We start from the raw sequence: 22,481 nt of genomic DNA, 5'->3' as shown, positions 1-22,481 counted from the left end.
GAGATTAATCTTAACCTGTGATTAAAACCTTCACCTGCGATTCATTTTGTCTGCCATGCTGGATTCAGAGCATAGCTGTAGATCGTTAGCACACAGGTCCGGTCAAGCAGGTTAAGAAAATGTTGCAGCAGCGTGTACAATGTAAAAATTGCAATACAAAAACATTGTCCAAAAACATAGTACCATGGAACTCCTTTTTAAGTATTGTATGTGCATTCATTTGTTACATCTATGACCAGGGATGGGTTTTTGAACACACACGAACATGAACACACACACACACACACACACACACACACACACACACACACACACACACACACACAAAGAACTTGGACCGATTTCACACAGACATTTTGCCCTTAGCACCAAGGATTACATAAAATCATTTTCACACAAACACGCACCTGCTCTCTTTTCTTAACTGCCAAGTATCGCCCAGTCTGTGCAGTGTGAAGGCATTATATTAGTGCATATGCATAGAAAGACTGTTTAATGATTGTTTGCGTGCCCACTGCGGCTTCTCCTACCCCCATTCACACATTTCCCCATCTGCACAATGTGCTTGCATCCTTATCCCTTCTTCTCTACATATATTTTTCTCTGAACCACTACTTATCCAACTGAGGACAGATCACCCCACACACCCATTCTCTCACATTCTGTCAGTTCAGAGCAGGGGGGAACCACATTCATCTTGAAAAGCCATACACACCTACACCTCCCACACAAACACACAGAAAATCTATTACAGTCTCTAAAAAGAACAGCATCGGAGTATGGAGGGGTATGAGCATGCATTTATATAGTGGCATTCTAAAGTCTGAGTCTACTTGTGAAAATTGTAATTCGCACTTTTCTAATTGAATAAATTTTTTTCATAATGTATTATATTATTAGCATAACAATTTGAGTGAAACGTTGAACTAAAAAAGTAACATGAATTTCTAAGTATTTGGCAAGTCCTTTTTGCTTTCAAGACAACATGTGCTCAGGCTGGCACGGACACCACAGTTTTTGCAAAAACCACCCTATGACCCATGTTATCCCAGCATGATTTGAGAATGTTCAGAAGAGTATCTTGTGTGGTTCAGTGGAAGCAAGGAAATTTGCTTTGCAACTTTTCATATTAGTCAATGTCACAAATTTGCAAACATAATTTGTCACAACATTTCTTTGTTTGACTTTTTTCAAAATTCTAAAACTTTTCAATTATTACCAGGTTTAAATTAGATTTCGTATGTCAGATTTTAAATGTGGATTCAGATTTTTGAATGGCACTGTACAACAACCATTACGTTTGGGCTCAGGTGATTATCTGCAGCAACCAGACTGAGCAAGCAGAAGACAGGTTCGGTTTAATTAACTCTTATAATTAAAACAAGAAAACGAGTGCGACAGCGAGCAGGAAAGCAGGAGAGCTACATTGAGTGTGTTGCAGGCCACACACTACATCACTGAATGCTCTGATGTGCCGTAAGCTCCCGTGGGCTCTGCTGTGACTTTGTTTAGTTGTTTTTACTTTACTTTCACACCCTGTGGGCTCTTCTATGAGATTTGAGACAAATAACTGCATTTATAGTTTTTTGATTTCAAGTAAGGCTGGATTGTAATGACTTTTAAGCCTTTAAATAGAGCGTACTACATTGAAAGAGCAGGAGAGCGAGCACAGACGAGAGGTAAATCAAAATTGGATCTTCACTCTGGGGCTGTCATTACAACAAAAAACTAAAACAACAACAGTAATTACAATCCAGCAATATAATAATAGATAAAAAAAAAAACATGTAATACAGTTAGAAGTGACAAATCTCAAAGAGGAACCAAGAGGCTGTGAAACCATGGTAAAAACAACTAAACAAAGCAACATCAAAGCTAGAAACTGGAACAAAACTCGACAGTCGGCCCAGCTGTAGCAGTATCAAAAGTGCCATGGTGTAAAGTTTCCTTTAAGTTCATGCGGAACACCACTGGGAGGTTAAAAAACAAACCTCAGTTTGACTGCACTCAGACTTATGACACAAGAGCTCTGTTCCAAAACCTAGCTGCCCACCTAGAGAGAATTTTTAAGCATTTCAGGCACAAAGGATTTTTCAAACTTGTAAGACACAGGACACAAATGCAGAGCACTGTACACGTGCTATACCCATGTACATGCACACTGAGGAAGTGTAATCGAGCTTCAAATCATGATTGCATCTAGAAGTCCAAATTGCAGTTAGTCCAAAATGCAGCTGCTAAGGTTGCTGACTGGAACAAGGAAGAGGGAAAGTATTTCACCTATTCTGGCTTCTCTTCACTGGTTTACTTGTCCAATTTTTGTTATTTGTTTTTAAAGCTATACATGGTTTAGCCTCAGCTTATGTCTCTGAACTCTTTAGTCATCATCATTCCTCCAGGACTCTCAGATCCTCTGATAAAACTTCTCCTGCATACACAACGCTCATGCTTAAAGTGTAAAGGTATCGTGCCTTCTCCATAGTCGGCCCTAGACTATGGAATAGCATACCTCTGGACGTTAGATATGCTCCTACTCTTTACATTTTTAAATCATGTCTGAAAACTTACCTATATTCTTTGGCTTTTGAATGAATATATATCATGTAGAGCACTTTGGTATATACCTGTTGTTTTTAAATGTGCTCTATAAATAAATTGACCATAAAGATTGTACTTGAGTCATTTGGATTACTTTTATTTTGCCTTCAAGTCCTTTTTTGGAGCTTGGATGTGTTGGACCAATTGACTTGCATTGGTATGGATATATTCACATCATATCTCCATCAAAATATCTTTTTGCTTAGGTAGAAGAAAGTAAGTCATAAGAGTTTGAGATGGCATTATTGGAGTAAATTAAGAGTGAATTATCATTTTTGGGTGAACTATTATTAATTTCAATGAAAATATTAGGCCTGGAAATAAAAGTTTTAAAGTTTCCTGATAGCTCCAGGTTTTACAATACTGTGAAAACCAAATGAGATTCTGAACAGTAGACATCGACATTGACATCGAGCTTTCAATGTTTCGGAACAGAGCCAGTGACTCAGCTCTCTCTGCTTATTCCCACCATTAACATATGCAGTAACTGCTCTCCCTTTTGAACCCAAATCTGATGTCATCACACAAAAGGTCATGCTAACCTTCACGTTTCCACCAATCAGGTCTGGCGGCTCCTCATCTGTCTCCAAGGCAACGTTGATTGTGGCGAATGGTCGGCTGGCCATCTGCTGCATTTCTCGCAGGAGTTGCTGTTGAAGTGATGATGAAGAATATCAGCAGTGTTACAAACACACACAAACATGCACTTGGCTCAGTGTACACTGTTAAAACAAAGATCAATATAAAAGGTGAATTGCTATGCTTGAAAGAGATGTAAGCTGAATGTAAAGAGAAAGGGCCAGATTGAAACATGCTTGAGAACACAAACACATGAAAGGACCTTCTGAGAGTAAGTCAAACATGAGGAAACTGCATATCTTCACAGGCTTTTAACTGTCAGAGAGACAGAGAGTGCAGAGAACAGATCAAATACTCGTCAACCTTAATTGATGCCACTCTTTGCATGTACCTCAGAAAAATAAACACACACAAAATGTTTGTAGGCATGGAATGTTTGACAACTGCAAACATTAATATTCCATACATAGTCAGCATGCCAGCAGAGCTCAAGAGTTCTTTCTCAGTTATGTGTTTGAAAATCTGTCAGATATGGAAAAATGGAAGAATGAACAAAAGCAACTTATAGAAAAAAGGGGTTTCCTGATGGAAAATAGTCAAACAGAATCCACTTTGAAAAATATGGTTATGTTCACTCTACCATGGGTGATGCACAATTTCTAGGAAAACATAAAATTGAGCTTTTGAATCTTTTTAGAGAGTAACAGGAAATTATCAGGGGCAGAGAAAGAGCACATGTCTGGCCAATATATAGAGTACATTTTTAGTTGGCAATCAAAATTCCCTTAATAATTTTCATATACAGTGCTTTGAAAAAGTATTTTACCCCTGTCCGATTTCTTCTATTTTGTTTTTAGTTAAAAACTAAAATGATTTAGATCAGAGACTAAAAAAAATGGATCAAGGAATGAAAATGAACACATTTTTTAACAGAACGGAACAAAGCGATTTTCAATTGTTCTGGAGTGAAGAATTTATTTTTAAATGCTGGTAACCGGTTATAACCAGTTAATTTTGTTCCGATTATTTTTTAAACTACACCAATTCATGTTGCCCAAAAAAATTAAACATGTGCTTTGATCCTGAAGGAAACTGCTTTATCACACATTCTTTGTCTAATGCATTGCTTGTTTTCACTTATTTTGGTGAGGCAAGTATTTTATTTACAAGACTTATTACAAGACTTATTTTGGGCTTGGTTTTCCAGACCATGTTGCTTCTATCTCTTGAGAGATCTTTCAACACTGCAATTGGTATTTCACCTACCCTTTTGCACAGAGTACTATCATTTTTAAAAGAATGTTATTAACTGTTCTTTTATTTTGTTCTATGCAGTAACCTTTTGTAAAGGAGGCAGCAGAACTTCTGAACCAGAACGAAAAAAAATAATATATATCGTTTTTGCTCAGAACGAAACGAAATGAAAAACATTTTGTTTTTAGTCTCCGTTTTAGAGATAACATAATACAAAGGCAACCTGAGTGAACACAAAATACAGTTTTCAAATATATCTATATTTTTATTGAAGCAAAAAAGTTATCCAACACCTATATCACCCATGTGAAAAAATTACTGTCCCCCTAAATTTTATAGGCTGGTTGTCTCACCTTTAGTAGCAACAACTGCAACCAAATGCTTCCGATAACTGGAGATCAGTCTTTCACAATGCTGTGGTGGAATTTTGGCCCACTCCTCTTTGCAGAACTGCTTTATTTCAGCCACACTGGAGGGTTTCTGAGCATGAATTGCCCAATTAAGATCTTGCCACAGCATCTCAATCAGGTTCATGTCAGGACTTTGACTAGGCCAAACCAAAACTTAAATTTAGCTTCTTTTGAGCCATTCAGAGGTGGACTTACTCCTACACTTTGGTTTGTTGTCTTGCTCCATAATCCAGTTGTGCTTGTACTTCAACTCATGGACTGATGAATGGATGTTCTCCTTAGGGATTTTCTGGTAGAGAGAAGAATTCATGTTTTCCTAAATTATTGCAAGTCGCCCTGGCCTTGAAGCAGAAAAGCATCCACCATGCTTGAACATAGGCATGATGTTCTTTTTGAGAATTCTGTGATTGATTTACACCAGATGTCACGGTGTAATTGATCTGTGGATTCGACTCATCAATCCACAGATCATTCTCCCAAAAGGTTTGAGGAACATTAAGGTGTGTTTTTGCAAAATTCAGACGAGCCGATGTTCTTCTGGGTTAGCGGTGGTTTTAGCCTCACCACTCTTCCATGGATGAGATAGTGGAGTCATGAACAGTGAACATTATTGATGTGAGAGAGGCCTGCAGTTCCTTGGATGTTGTCCTTGGCTTTTTTGTGACTTCCTGGATGAGTCGTCGCTGTGCTCTTGGAGGAATTTTGGAAGGTTGCCACTTCAGGGAAGGATCTCTACTGTGCCTAGTTTTCTCCATTTTGAGATAATGGCTCACAATGTGGTTCTTTGGAGTCCCAGATACTTTGAAATAGCTTTGTAACCCTTCCCAGACAGATTTATTTCAATCGCCTTTTTCCTGGGTGTTCCTAGTTCAACTGAACCCCATTATGAATGCAGTTTCATAGATTTGGGGATTTAGTATCTAAGGGAGCAAATACTTTTTCCACACAGTCCCAGTTGGTATAGGATAACTTTATTGCTTCAATATATAACACTATCTTTTAAAAACAATATTTTGTGTTTACTCAGTTTGCCTTTGTTTTATGTTCGATTCTGCTTGAATTTATGACACAATTTAGTGTGAGATACACAAAACTAGAAGAAATCAGGATGGTGGCAAATAATTTTTTACAACACAATATTTTTTTTATTGCCACGGTACCTTTTGTAAGCATTATTAAAGTTTCTTACCCCAATGTTTTAAAAAAGGTTTTAATCTCATAAGAAACAGCCAAACATGAACTCCTTTTTTATAACCTAAAGGGGTAATATATCATAGGTGATAAAAACTATAAAATGAAAAAAAAAAAAAAAATATGAAATTGTATCATGTCCTCCCCTAATGTGGTAATATTATGTTTGTTTTATTTTAAGGGTTAAAGAGTTGATGAACATACCAAAGGTTAAAACTTTGCATATCAGTCCCTAATTTTAATGATGGAGATGATAGTCTGAATCAGAGAGTGTGTGTGTGTGTGTGTGTGTGTGTGTGTGTGTGTGTGTGTGTGTGTGTGTGTGAGAGAGAGAAAGTGACAAATAGAGAGATTGATAGGAGCAAAACAAGTCTCTTCACAGCAAACCACTCAATTAGAAATCCCCACTGGCTGACTGCTATACCTCTCTGCAGGCACCACCAAGTCATTTAATCTGTGTGTGTATGTGTGTATCTGTCCATGTTCCAATGCTGAGCACAACACAACAGAAAGTCTTATAAAGTGAGAGCGAGCGTGAGCGCTCCAGGGAATCGAGCAACTGTCACACACACACACACATTTCCTCACGGTCCCACTGCAGCACATCAAAGCACATATTTACTGATGTGTGCTTTAAACCACCGTCAGGAATATACAGCATATTCAAAGAGACAGAGTAGAGGGGTAAAGATGGATGAGCAGAGAGAGAGAGATCTTTCAATCAACCTTCAGGAGAACAGCAGTGCTGAATCAGATGGCAAGGTGTGTAACCATGCCGAATACTGATCAGAGACTGCTCAGAAGATACACTAATATCGATCTTCAATGCATTTCAGAACTGACTATCAGGATGAATCTCATGAAAACACATTTCGCCACAAAATCAAAAGAAATTAATTAAACTTTACATAAAGAAACTTATTAACATTTTTCATTGTGACATGTTCTTGCTCCCCCTCCCGCCAATTGCATGACCATAATAGTTTGCACAGTATTATTGTGACATGTTCTCGACAGGTTAAGTACCTTACAATTGAAGACACTTACAGGATGAACATGACTGTTTAAATATTTAATGTTCCAACTTTTTTCATTTACATTGAGTGATGTTTAATTTCTCAGGTGGAAAAACTGAATCATTCAGGGGCATCTAAACCTGTCTGCAAAACTATTAGTGTTGAACATCCAAGTATCCACTATTGTTTCTGTGAGAGAGTGAGGAAGACAGAAAGACAGTGAGAGAGAGAAGCTACAAGTGGGAGGAATGTGATGGAGAAAGTGAGTAAGTCACCCAACCAGAGATAAACCTGGGCCACTGCAAGAGATTAATGCAGGAATATAATCCCCCAAATGAGCCGTAATCCAACTGCCTAATTATTCCCAAAAGCCCAGGAGACTGCAGATTAGTGGAATTTATCTTGCCTTACAGCACAGAACAAAAGAGAGAAAATCCATAGCCTCTGTCTGTAAATTACGCATGTCTTTAGTCACAACTCACATCTAGCTATTCCACATACAAAATAATTCAACACAAATTAGATTTTTTTTTTATGTTTTTCAATAATTCACAACTGGTTGAACTGAATATTTATTAGAAACAATGCACTTAGCAAAACAATAATTTAAAAAATGGTGGAAAAACAAAAACAAACAAAAAAAAAAAACAGCAAAGCTTTCTCCATATGATCCACAGATAGAAAACTGATTTTTGTATAGAAACGCAATGCAGCAATCTATGGTCCCTTATGCCCCTATTTCAGGGTTCCCGCACCTTGTGATCAATTCATTTCCATTAATTTTCTATTTGTTTAGCATCACTGGATAAATGTATTTTTTTGTAACACTACAATAAGGTTCTATTCTTATTAAGACTAGTAAATGCATTAGGGATCATTAATTAACCACAGTTCATACAGACATCAATGAATGAAAATCAAATTACTTTTAAATACTTTTCCAGCACCAACTTTTCATTTTCAAGACTCTACAGAAGTTAGAAAACCCTTGAGATTTCAAACAATTGTGAGTTCACAACTTGTATTACGTGAGGAGTGACATGAACTAAGTCAGAAACTAGCAATTACAGTTATTCTGGCATGACATGAATGGATCACAATGGAGAACATTACACATATACATACACAGACTTTCATTTAAAATATGTACACACTATTATATTACAGAAATATATTTCATATTTCTATTTTATACTCCATTGTTGCATATATTATAATGATGAGCATATATATTTATTATATTTTTCCACCCAGGTATTTCAGTTCTTAAAATTCTAAAAGCTTAATTCAAGCATTTAAGCATTTAAAGAACCTTGTGCAAATAAACAATATTTTTTCTTGGATAATGTTTATAAATATAGAATTGCTAATTGTTAGTTCATGTTCCTAATGCTTTAACTAAAGTGAAAGAGAATTTTTTGTAACGAATATTAGTACAAGTTGAAATTAACATTAACCGAGGTTAATAAGTGCTAAATGTATTGTTCATGTGAAGGAACAACCTTATTGTCAAATGGTTAAAATTTTTGTAAAGATTGCATCACAAAGATCAATTTGAAGTTGAAAAGCTTTAGAACATAACTAGAAAAATGTATATTACCTATAGAAATGTATATGACTATGATTTATGACCTTTTAAGGTTTTTATCATTTCAATTACGTTTTTAGCCAATGAAATCACAACCTTTTCCATGTTTTTCCATGACTGTGGGAACCCTGATATTTGTGTATATGATCAAGAAAAACTAATACATACACGAATAGTTCATTTTTAGACTCACTTGAGATCACAATTAAAAAAATGAATCACACCTTCAAAAAAAAGGTATCTCCGGTGAACAACAATTAACAATGACATGAGGATTTACTCAACAACAAAAAATCATGAGTCATGAAAAATTAGGCCAAGAAGCATTTAGGTAAAAATCAGCTCACATGTTAGTGCATTTAGAATACCTAATACAGTTTACAATGCTTGCAAGGTTTAAGATCCTAACCCTATAGTAAGTACTAAATATGGCAAATTAATTTAGCCAGTATCGCTAAACGCACAGACTCCTATGAAACTTTGCTTTGTAGAAAATTTCAGTCTTAAGGCATGGTCACATTTACCTTTGCACAGTGAAATTTTGTGAATCTCACTGTACATTCCCACTTAAGTGTTGTGAGCAAACGTGAACGATCGCTTTCAATTAAATCCTATAGAAGCCGAGTGCCAAGTGTGTTGAGGGCGGTCAAGAGCGTTTAAAAAAAAAAAAAAAAAAGTTTAAATTAACACTGTGGCTGGATAAAAAAGTACAATAAATTTACAAAGTTTTTTTACTTTGGACATTTGGGAATAAAGTTTGCATCTTTCTGACTGTAATCGCACATATGATGATTTTATTGACCGTTAACTGAAAAAAAAAAATCATACTTAGTTTGAAATGACACCCTACAAACTGCTCTTACTGTTTCTGTCATAGATTGAAGCAGCATAAGCAGGGAGAAATGCTCTCTGAAGTGGTGAGCGGCGTGGAGCAATTGTTTTTTAACGGTTATGCTTCATTTCCACTGGTGCAGAAGAAATCCACTGAAAGCCGCTCGCAATTCTAGAGAACAGCTTGCTCTGTGCCGCTGTCAATCCCACAGTCCACCTCACGAGCATGGCACTAGGCTTCCATAGTAATTAGTTAATAGGAAACGGCGCAATCGTGAATTTCACACTATGGACTTCCGGTGGTGAAGAATTGTTGCTTGGTTTGGCAGTGACTTCTGTGTGGGGCGGTGCTTCGTACATTCATAATAAACAAGGATACTATTTTAGCAGTGAGTTTCTTAACATCACTCACAGAGTATAAAGAATAGCATTTAAAAGAGGCTGCTTGACAATTAGTGTTTTGCTGGTTTCACACTCGCTCAACATCTGCCCACGCCTTCAATGCCCATGGAATTTCGCTGCACAAAGCTAAATGTGACTGTGCCTTTAGGGGTGCTTTTTTATGTAAAGATTATATTCTCTCAAGCTCTTGGTTATATTTTGTATTCCTGCTTAAATTAAGATACCCAAATTCAAAGCCCATGTTGAGTGTTGTGATGATGACAAAACGGCTCTGATGTGGCATTTCATTTACACAGCATTAAAGCCTAAAACCTAAGCTTACCAGAAAGCTTAACACTATTCTTTCTCTATTCCTTCAGGAAATGCAAATCTGGTTCGAATTTACTACTGTCAAAACAGGTCAACAATTCTATTAGGTCTAGCAAGGTGTAAAAAGGCATTTGTTCCATCAAAACAAAATGCAATCACACACTGAGAAATATTGAAGCGGTTAGATAAGGGAATATTAACAAGCTCTGCATGAACTATAATGACTTGAATGTTGTTGTTAACAGAGGCATTTCTGTGCAATGGATGTAGGATAGCATGCTCTGAAGAAATCTGGCATGCCCACGTTACTTGTCATCTTAAATCAGTCTGAAGCTGCAGCTGCTCTTGATGGCCATGAGTGGATAGGGAAACTTGTGCCAACGAGTCCTACTGGTTTTTCTCAAACTGTTCTGCTGTAATAACCCATGCCTTCATGGTGGCACATAGATCTATAAAGACTGGATCCATTAGATTAATAATTTGATGCCAGGGCAGCACCAAATCCTGAAATCTAATTCTCTGCTGCAACAGATTGCTAAGATTAGTTCATTCTAACATATGCTGAAATCAGTGTTTTTAGTGTTAAGTCATCTATTACACACAGTGAGCAGGACTGTGTTTTTGTGCATTCTCTGAGGGACACAAATGTCAATTATTTCTTTGCTCAACTACACAACTGAGATGGTGTATGTATGGGTGAGAAAGCAAGAGGATATTACGCTAATTAATCTGACCTCCAATTAAAAGATGTTTAGAGCATCACCAAAGAACTTGGCTATTGCACAAGACAGCAGTCGTCCAAACAAACAAAGCTGAGTTCCAACATGCCCGCATCCCTTCATTAAACGGAAGGGGGAGTCTGATGCAAGCTTCTACACTCAATATTTTGAAGGAAGTGTGACAGAGACATAGAGAAAATAGGGAGATTGAGGGAGAGATGGAGAAAGAGGTCAGGCTGAACGAGTGAAAACATGGCAAAAAGTGGATGAGATACTGGTTCCTAGAGTTAAGAACCAAGAATTGGTTCTCTTTCAGAACTGGCTACATTATGGTTACGTTACACGTTCCTGTGCTAACCAACTGGCCCCCATCTTCACTCAGATCTTCAATAGATCTCTGGAGCAGTGTGAAGTCCCATGCTGCTTCAAACGCTCCATTATTATCCCCGTCCCTAAGAAACCCAAAATCACAGGACTTAATGAATTCAGACCTTTCGCCCTGACATCTGTGGTCATGAAGTCATTTGAGAGACTGGTGTTGGCCCACCTGAAGGACATCACTGGACCCTTTCTGGACCCCCTTCAATTTGCTTAGAGCAAACAGGTCTGTGGATGATGCAGTCAACATGGGTTTGCATCACGTCCTGCAACATCTGGACAGACCGGGGACATACGTAAGGATCCTTTTTGTGGACTTCAGCTCGGCTTTCAACACAATCATACCAGATATACTCCAGACTAAGTTAAAACAACTCCCTGTTCCCACCTCTACCTGTCAGTGGATTACCAGCTTTCTGACGGACAGGCAGCAGCTTGTGAGGCAGGGAAAATTAACTTCCACCACCTGTACCATCAGCACTGGTGCCCCCCATGGATGTGTGCTCTCCCCACTACTCTTCTCCCTGTACACCAATGACTGCACCACCAAGGACCCCTCTGTCAAGCTCCTGAAGTTTGCAGACGACACCACTGTCATCGGCCTTATCCGAGATGATGATGAGTCTGCATATAGAAAGGAGGTTGAACGACTGGCTATCTGGTGCAGTCAAAACAACCTGGAGCCGAACACGCTCAAAACAGTGGAGATGATTGTGGACTTTAGGAGGAACACCCCATCATTGTCCCCCCCTCACCATTCTAAACAGCATTGTGGCAGCAGTGGAGTCATTCAGGTTCCTGGGCACTACCATCTCACAGGACCTGAAGTGGGAGATACACATAGACTCCATAGTGAAAAAGGTCCAGCAGAGGTTGTACTTCCTTCGCCAGCTGAGGAAGTTCAACCTGCCACCAGTGCTGCTGAAACAGTTCTGATCAGCAGTCATTGAGTCTGTCCTCTGCACTTCAATAACTGTCTGGTTTGGTGCAGCCACGAAATCAGACATCAGAAGACCACAAAGGACAGTTCAGTCTGCTGAGAGGATTATTGGTTGCCCCCTGCCCCCCCTTCAAGAACTATACACTTCCAGACTGAGGAAAAAGGCTGGTAAAATCACTCTGGACCCCACTCACCCTGCCCACTACCTTTTTGAACTGTTGCCTTCTGGCCGGCGCTTCAGAGCTCTGAACACCAGAACCGTCAGACACAGGAACAGATTTTTCCCTCAGGCCATCCATCTAATGAACAATTAAATTGCCCCATTGAGCAATAATGATGTGAAATACACAGTTTAGTTTTAATTTAAATTTATATTATCCAACATATCCACTTCTGCCATTACTTACATTGCTCTGTACATAATATACTGTATTTTTGTTCTTTATATACAGATTGTATTAGATTAGCACTACGTGTGTGTATGTGGGTATGTATGAAGGTGAGTGTATGTACGTATATGTATAATTATTTATATTGTGTTCTTTTTTTGTTTTTAATTACCTATGTCTTGCTGCTGTTTTTGGTATTGTTTGTATTGTTGTAGACTGGAAGCTCCTGTCACCAAGACAAATTCCTTGTATGTGTAAGCATACTTGCCAATAAAGCTGATTCTGATTCTAGTAATAAAAAAAAAAAAAAAAAATTGGATCTGAATGATTTTCATAATGGTTCATTAACAGCTCTTGAACGCCATTCTAAAACAGTGTTTTTTAGTGTTTGCTTCGCCATGGCTAAGCCAAGCGCTCACTTCATGACATCTGAAATACTCAAACCAGCCCGTCTGGCACCGACAATCATGCCACGGTCCAAATCACTGAGATCACATTTTTTCCCCATTCTGATGGTTGATGTGAACATTAAATGAAGCTCCTGATCCTTATCTGCATGATTATATGCATTGCACTGCTGCCACATGATTGGCTGATTAGATAAATCGCATGGATGATTGTTGGTGCCAGATTGGCTGGTTTGAGTATTTCTGTAACTGATAATCTCCTGGGATTTTCACACACAACAGTCTCTAGAGTTTACTCAGAATCGTGCCAAAAACCAAAAACATCCAGTGAGTGGCAGTTCTGTGGATGGATATGCCTTGATAATGAGAGAGGTCAACAGAGAATGGCGAGACTGGTTCCAACTGACAAAGTCTACGGTAACTCAGATAACCACTCTGTACGATTCTGGTGAGAAGAATAGCATCTTAGAATGCTGTTCTGAGATGTGGGTTGGTGCTGTTTTGGCAGAATGAGGGGGACCTAAACAATATTAGGCAGGTGGTTTTAATGTTGTGGCTGATCAGTGTACTTTAAAAGGCTGATTGCTCGACCATGCACGAGAAGGAACAGTGTGCAGAAAAACATGTACCTATACATATTTAAGTATATCCTAGCTTTTAAGGCCTTTGCACACCAAACACGATGTGATTATACGAAACAAATCACCAACGAATGGCCCTTTCACATTTAAAGAGAGTCGAATGATCGCCATTAATACATTCACACACTTACAACAGGTAGCGCTAATGGTCTCAAAATTTTACCCTGGTACCGTGTAAAACAATTGATTCAAAATGTTAATCATGGTGAGAAATCATGGCGACACATCTCATTTGGTGTGCAAAGGGCTTTACGGTGTTATGAGTGCATAAAGCTTGTGAGACTTAAATCAGTGTAACTATTGACATATAAAATGTAGTTTAACAGATATACATAAAAAAAACAGAAGTGAAACTGGAAACAGAATAGTTTAATTCCTTACAATTCTCATTCCCCTTTTCTCTCCATCTCCTCTGTGAGATGACTAACTGAATTAGAAGGTTATCATTCCTAATACCAAGCCATAATCATGAGATCTTTAATCATGCCACCCAGAGTCAAACTTTCTAATTATAAAAAGATATTCATTTTGCTCATGTTCTTAAGCGGAGACAGAACAATATACAGGATGACTGTTTCAGTACGATAGGGGATGTTTGCCTCCAAGGAGCTCTGATCATGTAATGCTTCTCTTAATAATCTCACACAGACGAAACGTGAAATGTGTCAAGATGGATAAAACATTAGTGCAGAGGTGAGCCAACTGAGACGTGTTTTGACTACAGTGACTAGTCTAAAATGAGGATGACAGAGCTCACAAAATAGTCTGAATTGATAATGAATCTCGAGTAAGTATGAAAATGGCACCCCAACCTAAACCACATCTAAATAAAGCCTTAAAAGAAGGCTTTTGAGAGGGTATGAGGACAACAACCAAAACAATGCAAACTTCAGCCAGACTTTCGTCTTTGTTCAGGAAAGTACAAAGAAACCAAGCAATAGCACTGTTTGCAAGGGGCTACAATAGATCATGAACTACAAAAAGAAATCTCTCCAAACAGCAGAGACCCCCTGCTGCCTAACAAGCAGTTACCATGCCAGAACTACAGTTTCTGCTCAAACCTTTTTATTGCCAGAGTCAGATTGGTGATGACTGTGAAACTCAGTGATTATTAATTAGGTTATAAACAGATTTTTTCAATAAATCTTTTACTGTTTTGATAGTCATTCTTGATGACCAAATTCAAGTGCTCTAACAATTGCAGATGTAGTGATAGTCAATGGTTAAATACTCATTGTAAAGTTTTCCCCTCTAGTACAAAGCTTTTTATTTTAATAAACCAAGATTATATGTATATCATTAATCAGGACACGTCTGTTTGCATTTTGCTTTGCGATTTAACTAGACAAGAACATGGAGCGAGTAGAGCACACTTCTGTGTGTACAAGAGAACAGTCGCAGACAGCTGTCATTTAATGTCACTTATAACAGCCGCAACGAGCACTCATCAGAACACTCATAACATATTCCAGTGCCGGATCACCACTTATAACACACAAACATTAAATGGAAACTCCTGTTTAAGAACTAGCAATATTTATAAAAACTTATCTGACAAAAGCCATTTAAAAAGTGGCAGGGACAAAAATTTGCCAAAGCAAAAAGTTGTAGGGACATGTCCCACCCATAAATTACACCTTATGCCTCCTACACGACTTTCAAAGAAGTCGGATCGTGGTACCGTTCATATTACACATCTGTCTGTCTTGTCATGGAAGTCCTAGCGTTTTCAAATTACACAACGAATCAGTGACAAGGGTGAACACATTACAAAATATTTCACTACTGACGAATCCCCGACGACTCTGCCTGGACTCCAAATTACGTTTCACAACAGAGTACATGCGAGAAGTGATACGAGATAAGAAAACTAATGCATGATCATATGTTATGCATTTCACAATATGATGTGTTTGTTTTTAATCATATATTTTATTGGTTACAATATGAAAAAGTACCTCATACTGAAAATTCTACCTATTTGCTTACCCGAATGTCCAAGAGAATTGGCAATTTCTCTCCAACTCTTCTCTTTCGCCACCCGGTTGTGGTACAGTTCAGATGAAACATCAAATAGGCGCTGGTGCTCCTGCCAATGTTCTTCAGTCCAATGAGACTTTCTTGATACCACAGCCATGCTAGTTGATGTTCTGTTGCAGGTACATCAGGACTACTTCCACTGAAACTTCCTCTGCCTCGTTTCTTGCTCTCCCATTGGTGGTAGGTCAATGTTGGAGTTGTATACAGTCAAAGCATATTCCATATTGCGTGATTTGGAATCGCAGACAGGTCCAGATATTTAAAATTCTAGATATCTCGCTGACATCGGCGATGCGTTGGCGCTTCTCTCAAATCACCTCTTTGATAGTTCATCCATAGCATTCGTTGCTCATGGGAACGAGCTCCGATTTGGATACGATTTCAGGCTTTTGTTGGCGATCTCCACAAATCTGTCGGTGATTGAAAATTGGGCTTTAAATCGTGTAGTGTAAACTAGGCATAAGGGGGTTGAGTCTTGCTGAGAGAGAGTCGACACCTGAGCCGAAAGCATCATAAGCACCCAAAAATTACATTGTTGTAAATGTGAGATGAAAAAAGCAGTTGCTGAATCAACACTTTACAAAACAGGTTAGGTTTAGGTTAAGGTTTAAAATTACGGGTAAGGAGGTTGGTTGTCCTTATTTAAACTCGACAGAGCATTAACCTTTGAATCCTCAATGTTTGTTTTTCATCTCACATTTGTGTTTATGAAACTATTGGTTAGGGTCAAGTTAAAAGGGTAATGAAAACATTGAAAACGCATGATTTTTTGAATCGATTTTACACATTAAAATATGTACTGTATAGGTTGTACATCATTGAAAACTATTATAGCACTCATTACGAATATTGTTAAGGTTCAAGTGGTAATAGTTTTATTTTTTTAACTATTTTGTTCTTCCGGTTTAAAAATTCACCTTGAAACAACATCATAAAATATGAGGTATATGCATAAATGAGATGTGATTGGTAGTAGGATGTCAATCGTGTCTGAGCCTTTCTACACATTATTCATGAGAAGGAACGCTTCCATCCAAATCACGGCCCTGCCTCATGCATAAGCTAACTTTTCAGCAGAGAATTAAATTACACGCAGAAGTGACAGCGTTTCCTGGCTGAAGCAAGTAACAGCACACGCGGAAAAGACATGAGAGGGGCTCCATGGTGAGACTGCATTACAGCAGATAATTATAAAAAAAATAAAATCACGTGGATGTGACAGTGATTTCTAGCCCAGACATGAGAGCAAACATTTAAACACAATAATATGAGAAGATTGGAATAACTCATCAGAATGGACTGCAGTCAATAACCGGACTTGAGGGAACATGTTTTTTAGCGGTTTGTTTAAAAAACGCATGCATTCAATCATGTCTTCTCCATTCGTCTGATCACGGTAAAGGATAAAAGAGTGCTGAAACAGTGTGTAGTTAAATGTTGTGTGTATTCAACAAGTTAAATATAATTATATGCTTTACTGAATGCAAAAATTCTTTCTTTAGAAAAAGAGGGATGAGTCAAAGCATTTTCTACAGTAATCAACATTATGCCCACAAACACCGTCAACAGAGTTTAACTTGCATTAACAGCCAAAAATTCCTTTTAAGACTAAATGTCCCTGGTTACGTATGCAACTGTGGCTCTATGACTGAGTGGATTACCTCTACACTTTACTAGTACTGAAAGCATGATGTGTCTTTAGCTATAAAAACCCCTGAACATGTCAGCTCGATCTCTATATCATTCTCATGAATTCCGAGTGACCAGAGACTTTGGCAGTCTTCCACACAGTTACATATGTAACCAGCATTCTATTTCCTTTCGTTCCAGACAGCCATAGGCAGTACTGAAAGCACTAGTAGAAGACTACATTCGCAGTCATGAGGAATCCCCTTGCGATGCATCAGTGCAGGTAGAGAGCACCGCAGCACACATTGCTGGCAGGGGATGCAGATTCAGTCTGTAGAAACAAGAAAAAGAGCAAGCTGAAGCCCACGTTGCTGCTGCACAAATTTCAGAGAGAGTGATACACTTCTAAGTGTGGTCCAAGATGTTGCAAGAGCATACATAGAGTGAAAGTGAATAGACGAGGGGACAGGACACCTCGAAGACTCGTATACATGAGAAATTACAGTGCGTTCATCTCTTCTTTGGAGAGTGCAATCCCATTGCATGCATCACTAAATCAAATGAACAACTGGTCAGTCTTGTGCCAGGCTACTGTCCTGTCAATGTAAACCTACAAAAGACCAAACGGGACTTAGCTCAACCCGCCTGTCAGCCTGTTCTGGCGGCAGAGCAGCAAACACAATGGGCTGATTCATAAATTGTGGAGACAATGTCTTGGGTAAAAATGCTGGATTGGGCCACAATGAAACATTATTTAACATCAGAGTCCATTATAGGCTCAAATGGCGCTTGACATAAGGAATTGAGCACCACACTCAAGTCCCATGTTGGGCTTCGCACACCATGTGGAGGGCACAGACGATTAACCCTTTTCAAATGGCTGTCAAAGCTGCTAGCTACACCTTGTGTAGACGCAGAACGTCCATCTTGCAAAATATCTAAAAAACATCCTACAGAACAGTGTTGTGGATCAGCGGCATAGTCTGTGCACCAGTCATAGAACGCCTTCCACTTACTAGCATACAATTTGTGTGTAGATGCTGCACGAGCATTCAAAACAGTGTCCCAGGTCCCCTGTGAACACTCCAAGAGAGGCCCGGAAGCCAGGAGGGTATGAAACAATGGCCTTGCAAGCCATTGAGGAGCAACTAACAGCAGACTGTGGCCGCAGTAATGCACATGGCACAGGGTTTTACAAATCAGTGGTAATTGGTGTAAGCATACAACATTAGGTTCGAACAATCGTGAGCCAGGGCATCCAGACCCAGAGATCCTGGCTCGTACATCAGAGAGAACCAACGAGGGCAGTGAATTGTCTGACTGTCTGCGAACACATTGACTATTGTGGTCCCATAATCCACCATATCATCTGCACCACCTCCAGGTATAGTCTCCAATCTCCCTGTACCACCCTGCTGTGTTAGAGATTGTCCGTGGCAAGGTTGAGTCGACTGGGCAGGTTAACCGCTCATATGGAAACAAGGTTTGCTTTAGCCCATATCAGCAAATTGTGAGCTACTTGAAGTGCACAACGTGACCTTGTGACCATCTGTTGAAGTAAAAAACCTGATGCCAAGTTGTCCTTATGCACAAAGACATGTTTGTCCCAGAGCACCATCTGGAAATGGAATAAAGTGAGAAACACGGCAGTCAATTCCAGAAAGGTTATACTGTATGTGCTGTGCATAAAGCCCTGTTCCAAGTGTCATTCACTCCTCTCCAGCACCAGATTCCACCACATCTGAAAAGACTGCCATCAGTCCTTATTACCTCCCACCATGAAAGTGGAGGACACAATGAAACTTCTTTGAAGAGGAATTGCTGCAGTGACCTTGAAGCCAGGGCCTGAATGCAACGCTGTTTGATTTTGACCCTTGCGTATTTGTCCCACACTGGATGCAGCTGCTTCTGAATGAGCCAGCATTGGAATGGCATCAGCCATAGCAAACTCAGTGGCTCCACTGTGGTTGCCGCTGTGAGCTTCCCTAAGAGCCTCATTTAAGTAATGTAGCATTGAGTGTGGTCCATCCGAAGACGCTTCACCACTGTCAGAACTGAACTTACCCTCTCCGGTGATGAGGAGGCCAGCATCGTGGGAGAGTTGAGTGTTAGACCTTTAAAATGGGTCAAATAAGTTGGGACAAGCCTGGATTTGTCCCAATTCACTGTGAACCCTAAAGCCATAAAATGGTCCAGTAACTGGTGAGTTTGATCCATTGCTTGCTGTGGTGATCCCCCAGACAAGCCAATTGTCCAGGTACAGCAACATTCTCAAAGCATTCCTTGGCTCTAGTGCAGACTGAACTTTGAAAACACCCTGGGTACCAGAGAGAGGCCAAACGCAAGAACTCTGAACAGAAATATTTGACCCATAAAAGAAAATCGAAGGAATCGCCTGTGTTCTGGAACAATTGGAATACTGAATGTAGGCATCCCTTAAATCTATAGTCACAAACAAATCTTGAGGCCTAACGGCCTGTTAAACATCTGCGGTGCACAACATTCGTAATGGCAGGAACTTTAGAAAACAATTTAAATTCCTTTAATCTAAGATCGAAACCTGCGGTCTTTCTTTGCGAACAGAAAAAAGTGGAAAAGAAACTCCCGGGAATAACTTGGGGGCTGACAATTCTATGGATCCTTTGCACAGTAACACCTGAACTTTGTAGTGTGGGTCTCACACCAGGGTGTACAGAGGATTGATGGCGAAACTATATAAAATAGCCTCTTAAGAGGCTAGTCGGCAGCCACTGGTTTGTTGTTATTGATCTCCACTGAGCCAACTGATTCTATAAAACAGCCCACAGTCGGCTTAACAATGTCAGCGCTCCTGTCTTCTAAGATTGAGGGTGAGGATGGGGGCCTTGGTGCCACCATGTCTGGCAGGAGGTGGAGGTTGGGTGTCCTGACGGCGAAACTAATGAGGCTAATGAAAGAAAAACATTCTCAGAGCCTATTGCTGGTTGTGAGGGGTCCGGATTAATACGGCGAACATCGCTTTCAACATTCCCTCCAAGGATGTAACTACTGAAGTTGACCCACTCGATTTGTCAAGACACATTATCACTTTCAGAGTGGTGTGACTGGACTGCAGGTAGACCTTCACCAATCACTGAGGTTGCAACCGGATTTGCAACAAAAAGAGTGTAAGAGGCAGCCACTGACATCGCATCCAACTCCTGTTCTGCATGCAATGCTGATGAAAATGGCATGCATGATTAAGGGTCCACTTTGTCCTATGCCTCTGTTGTAGGCTGAGTTCTAGCCAGGAGTGCCAATAAAAGTTCTACAGCAGGAGAGAGAGCTGTTCCACTTGCATACTAAATCAGAAGATTTTGTTTTTTTTTATACCTTTTATTATACTGAAGTGTTTGCTTACGCTTATGATCAGACAGGGATGCTCTGAGGAGGCAGCAAATCCTCTGTAGAGGATTCCAGACCAGCCAGTCGCACTCAATGCACAGCAAGAGGCATAATGGAGCATTCAGATCATGGGTCAGACATGGCCTTTTTAAGATGGTCCACACCAAGACAAGCAGGGCACTGATTATGTCCATCAATGATATCCATCACATTAGGGCATGTGAAACATCTAGATTGTTCTAAACGGACTTCAATACTCACCTAAAAACAATCCAATGAGTTTAAATCCAGCGCTCGCTAATGGCACTCACGTAATTTTCAAGTCCAGCGAGAAACAAACGATGATCCTGCATTAAACCTAGGCAACCAGGGCTTAAGAGTGTATGTGTTTACAAAGATATACAAACTTACAGGCAACCAGAAGTTCAAAACCTTACAGAAGTGTGAGACCATCTCACGGGTGCTTCCCAGAGAAAATGCTCAAAAACAGCGCTTCCGGATTGTGAGCAGCGAATCCCGGAGAAAACCGCTCATAAATCGAACTTCACGGTCGCTAGCGGTGCTTCACGGAGAAAACCGTTCATAATCCAATCGGTAATCACGTTGACTAAACACACAGACATCAGCTGAAGCACTCTTCAAAAACAAACTGCACAAAATATCGTCACAATAGATTCAGACAAATGAGGAGGAAGAAATGTTCAGGGGGGTTTTTAGCTAAAAGACACGTTATGTGTCTAATTTCTAATTCGATTCTCAGTCAAAGCACAAGTTTTTTTCCACTAGTGCTTTCAGGACTGCCTCTGGTGATCTGGAATGAAAGGAAATTTTACTGTGAATTTATATTTGGTCTTTAACTCTTTCCCCGCCAAACACGGAATTTTCCGTGTTTTATGAAAAAACGCTTCCCCGCCAAACACGGAATTTTCCGGGTTTCCGTGTTTTAGGTGTTATACGGTAAGGAAGACCCCTCCGCATGTTTTGAAAGAGTACGCAACTCTTTGATCAAAGAAACAGACTGCGATCATCTCAAACATGAAGTGGAGTATTGAGAAGCTCAAAATATCAGACATAAACATGCCTTTTTATCAGCTTTTTGTCTGAAATGTTGTTTTTTGACAAAACCGACCTCTGTTCAAGTCACAATAAAAAAGAACAAATGAAGATAAAATAAAATAGTTTTTTTTTGCCTAAAAGCAGAGGCTCAGATCTTTATTGTGATATATAGCATCTTCATATATTCATGGAAGAAAATATTCTGCGGGCCATTAAAGTTTAGCGAAAATTGTCAAAAACCTGCAGTGGCTGGCAACTTTTTTTTAAAAACACTGGCGGGGAAAGAGTTAAGCAGTCCAGGTTTTGGTGGCAATGTTTGCTTTCACCTTATTATCAAAAGTTTGAACATTTTGATGTTCAGCCATCTTATCGTAAGTGAATTGTAATGCTTGAGCCCCTCCCGTCCCCCTTCCCATCCAATACCTTTCCATACCCATTTTATTTATTTTTTTTACATTTTGAGGTGTCAACAAATGGTCTAGGATAGGAAGTTTGGTAGTGTTTATTTAAAACTTGATCGAACATTAACCTTAAAAAAAAAAAATATCTATTTGCGAGAACATTTGACTCTTACTCTAAAACTTTAGCACCACACAGTGGAAATGCTGTGAAACACTCTAAACTGCCATGATAAGTTATGAACCACAAGATATGAACCATCTTGTAAAAATGTAACCACAGACACGTAATTTTCATGAGATCAGGCTGCAAAAACTAAAAGTTAATTCAAGACAAAAGCTG

At 39.3% G+C, this 22,481-nt stretch overlaps 1 protein-coding gene across 1 annotated transcript in view; it reads right to left on the bottom strand.

Annotated features, from left to right (window-relative positions):
* Positions 1-22,481, bottom strand: part of atrn (attractin) — a 92,776-nt gene that overhangs the window by 5,299 nt on the left and 64,996 nt on the right. Inside the window, exon 27 of the mRNA XM_052151321.1 lies at positions 3,141-3,248. Coding sequence (XP_052007281.1) covers positions 3,141-3,248 — 108 coding nt within the window. The remainder of the gene's footprint in view (positions 1-3,140; positions 3,249-22,481) is intronic.

The sequence above is a fragment of the Xyrauchen texanus genome, chromosome 20, assembly GCF_025860055.1.
Source record: "Xyrauchen texanus isolate HMW12.3.18 chromosome 20, RBS_HiC_50CHRs, whole genome shotgun sequence".
Classification (NCBI taxonomy): Eukaryota; Metazoa; Chordata; class Actinopteri; order Cypriniformes; family Catostomidae; genus Xyrauchen; species Xyrauchen texanus.
The sequence above is the reverse complement of the archived record's forward strand: the minus strand, read 5'-3'. Positions and strand labels throughout refer to the sequence as shown.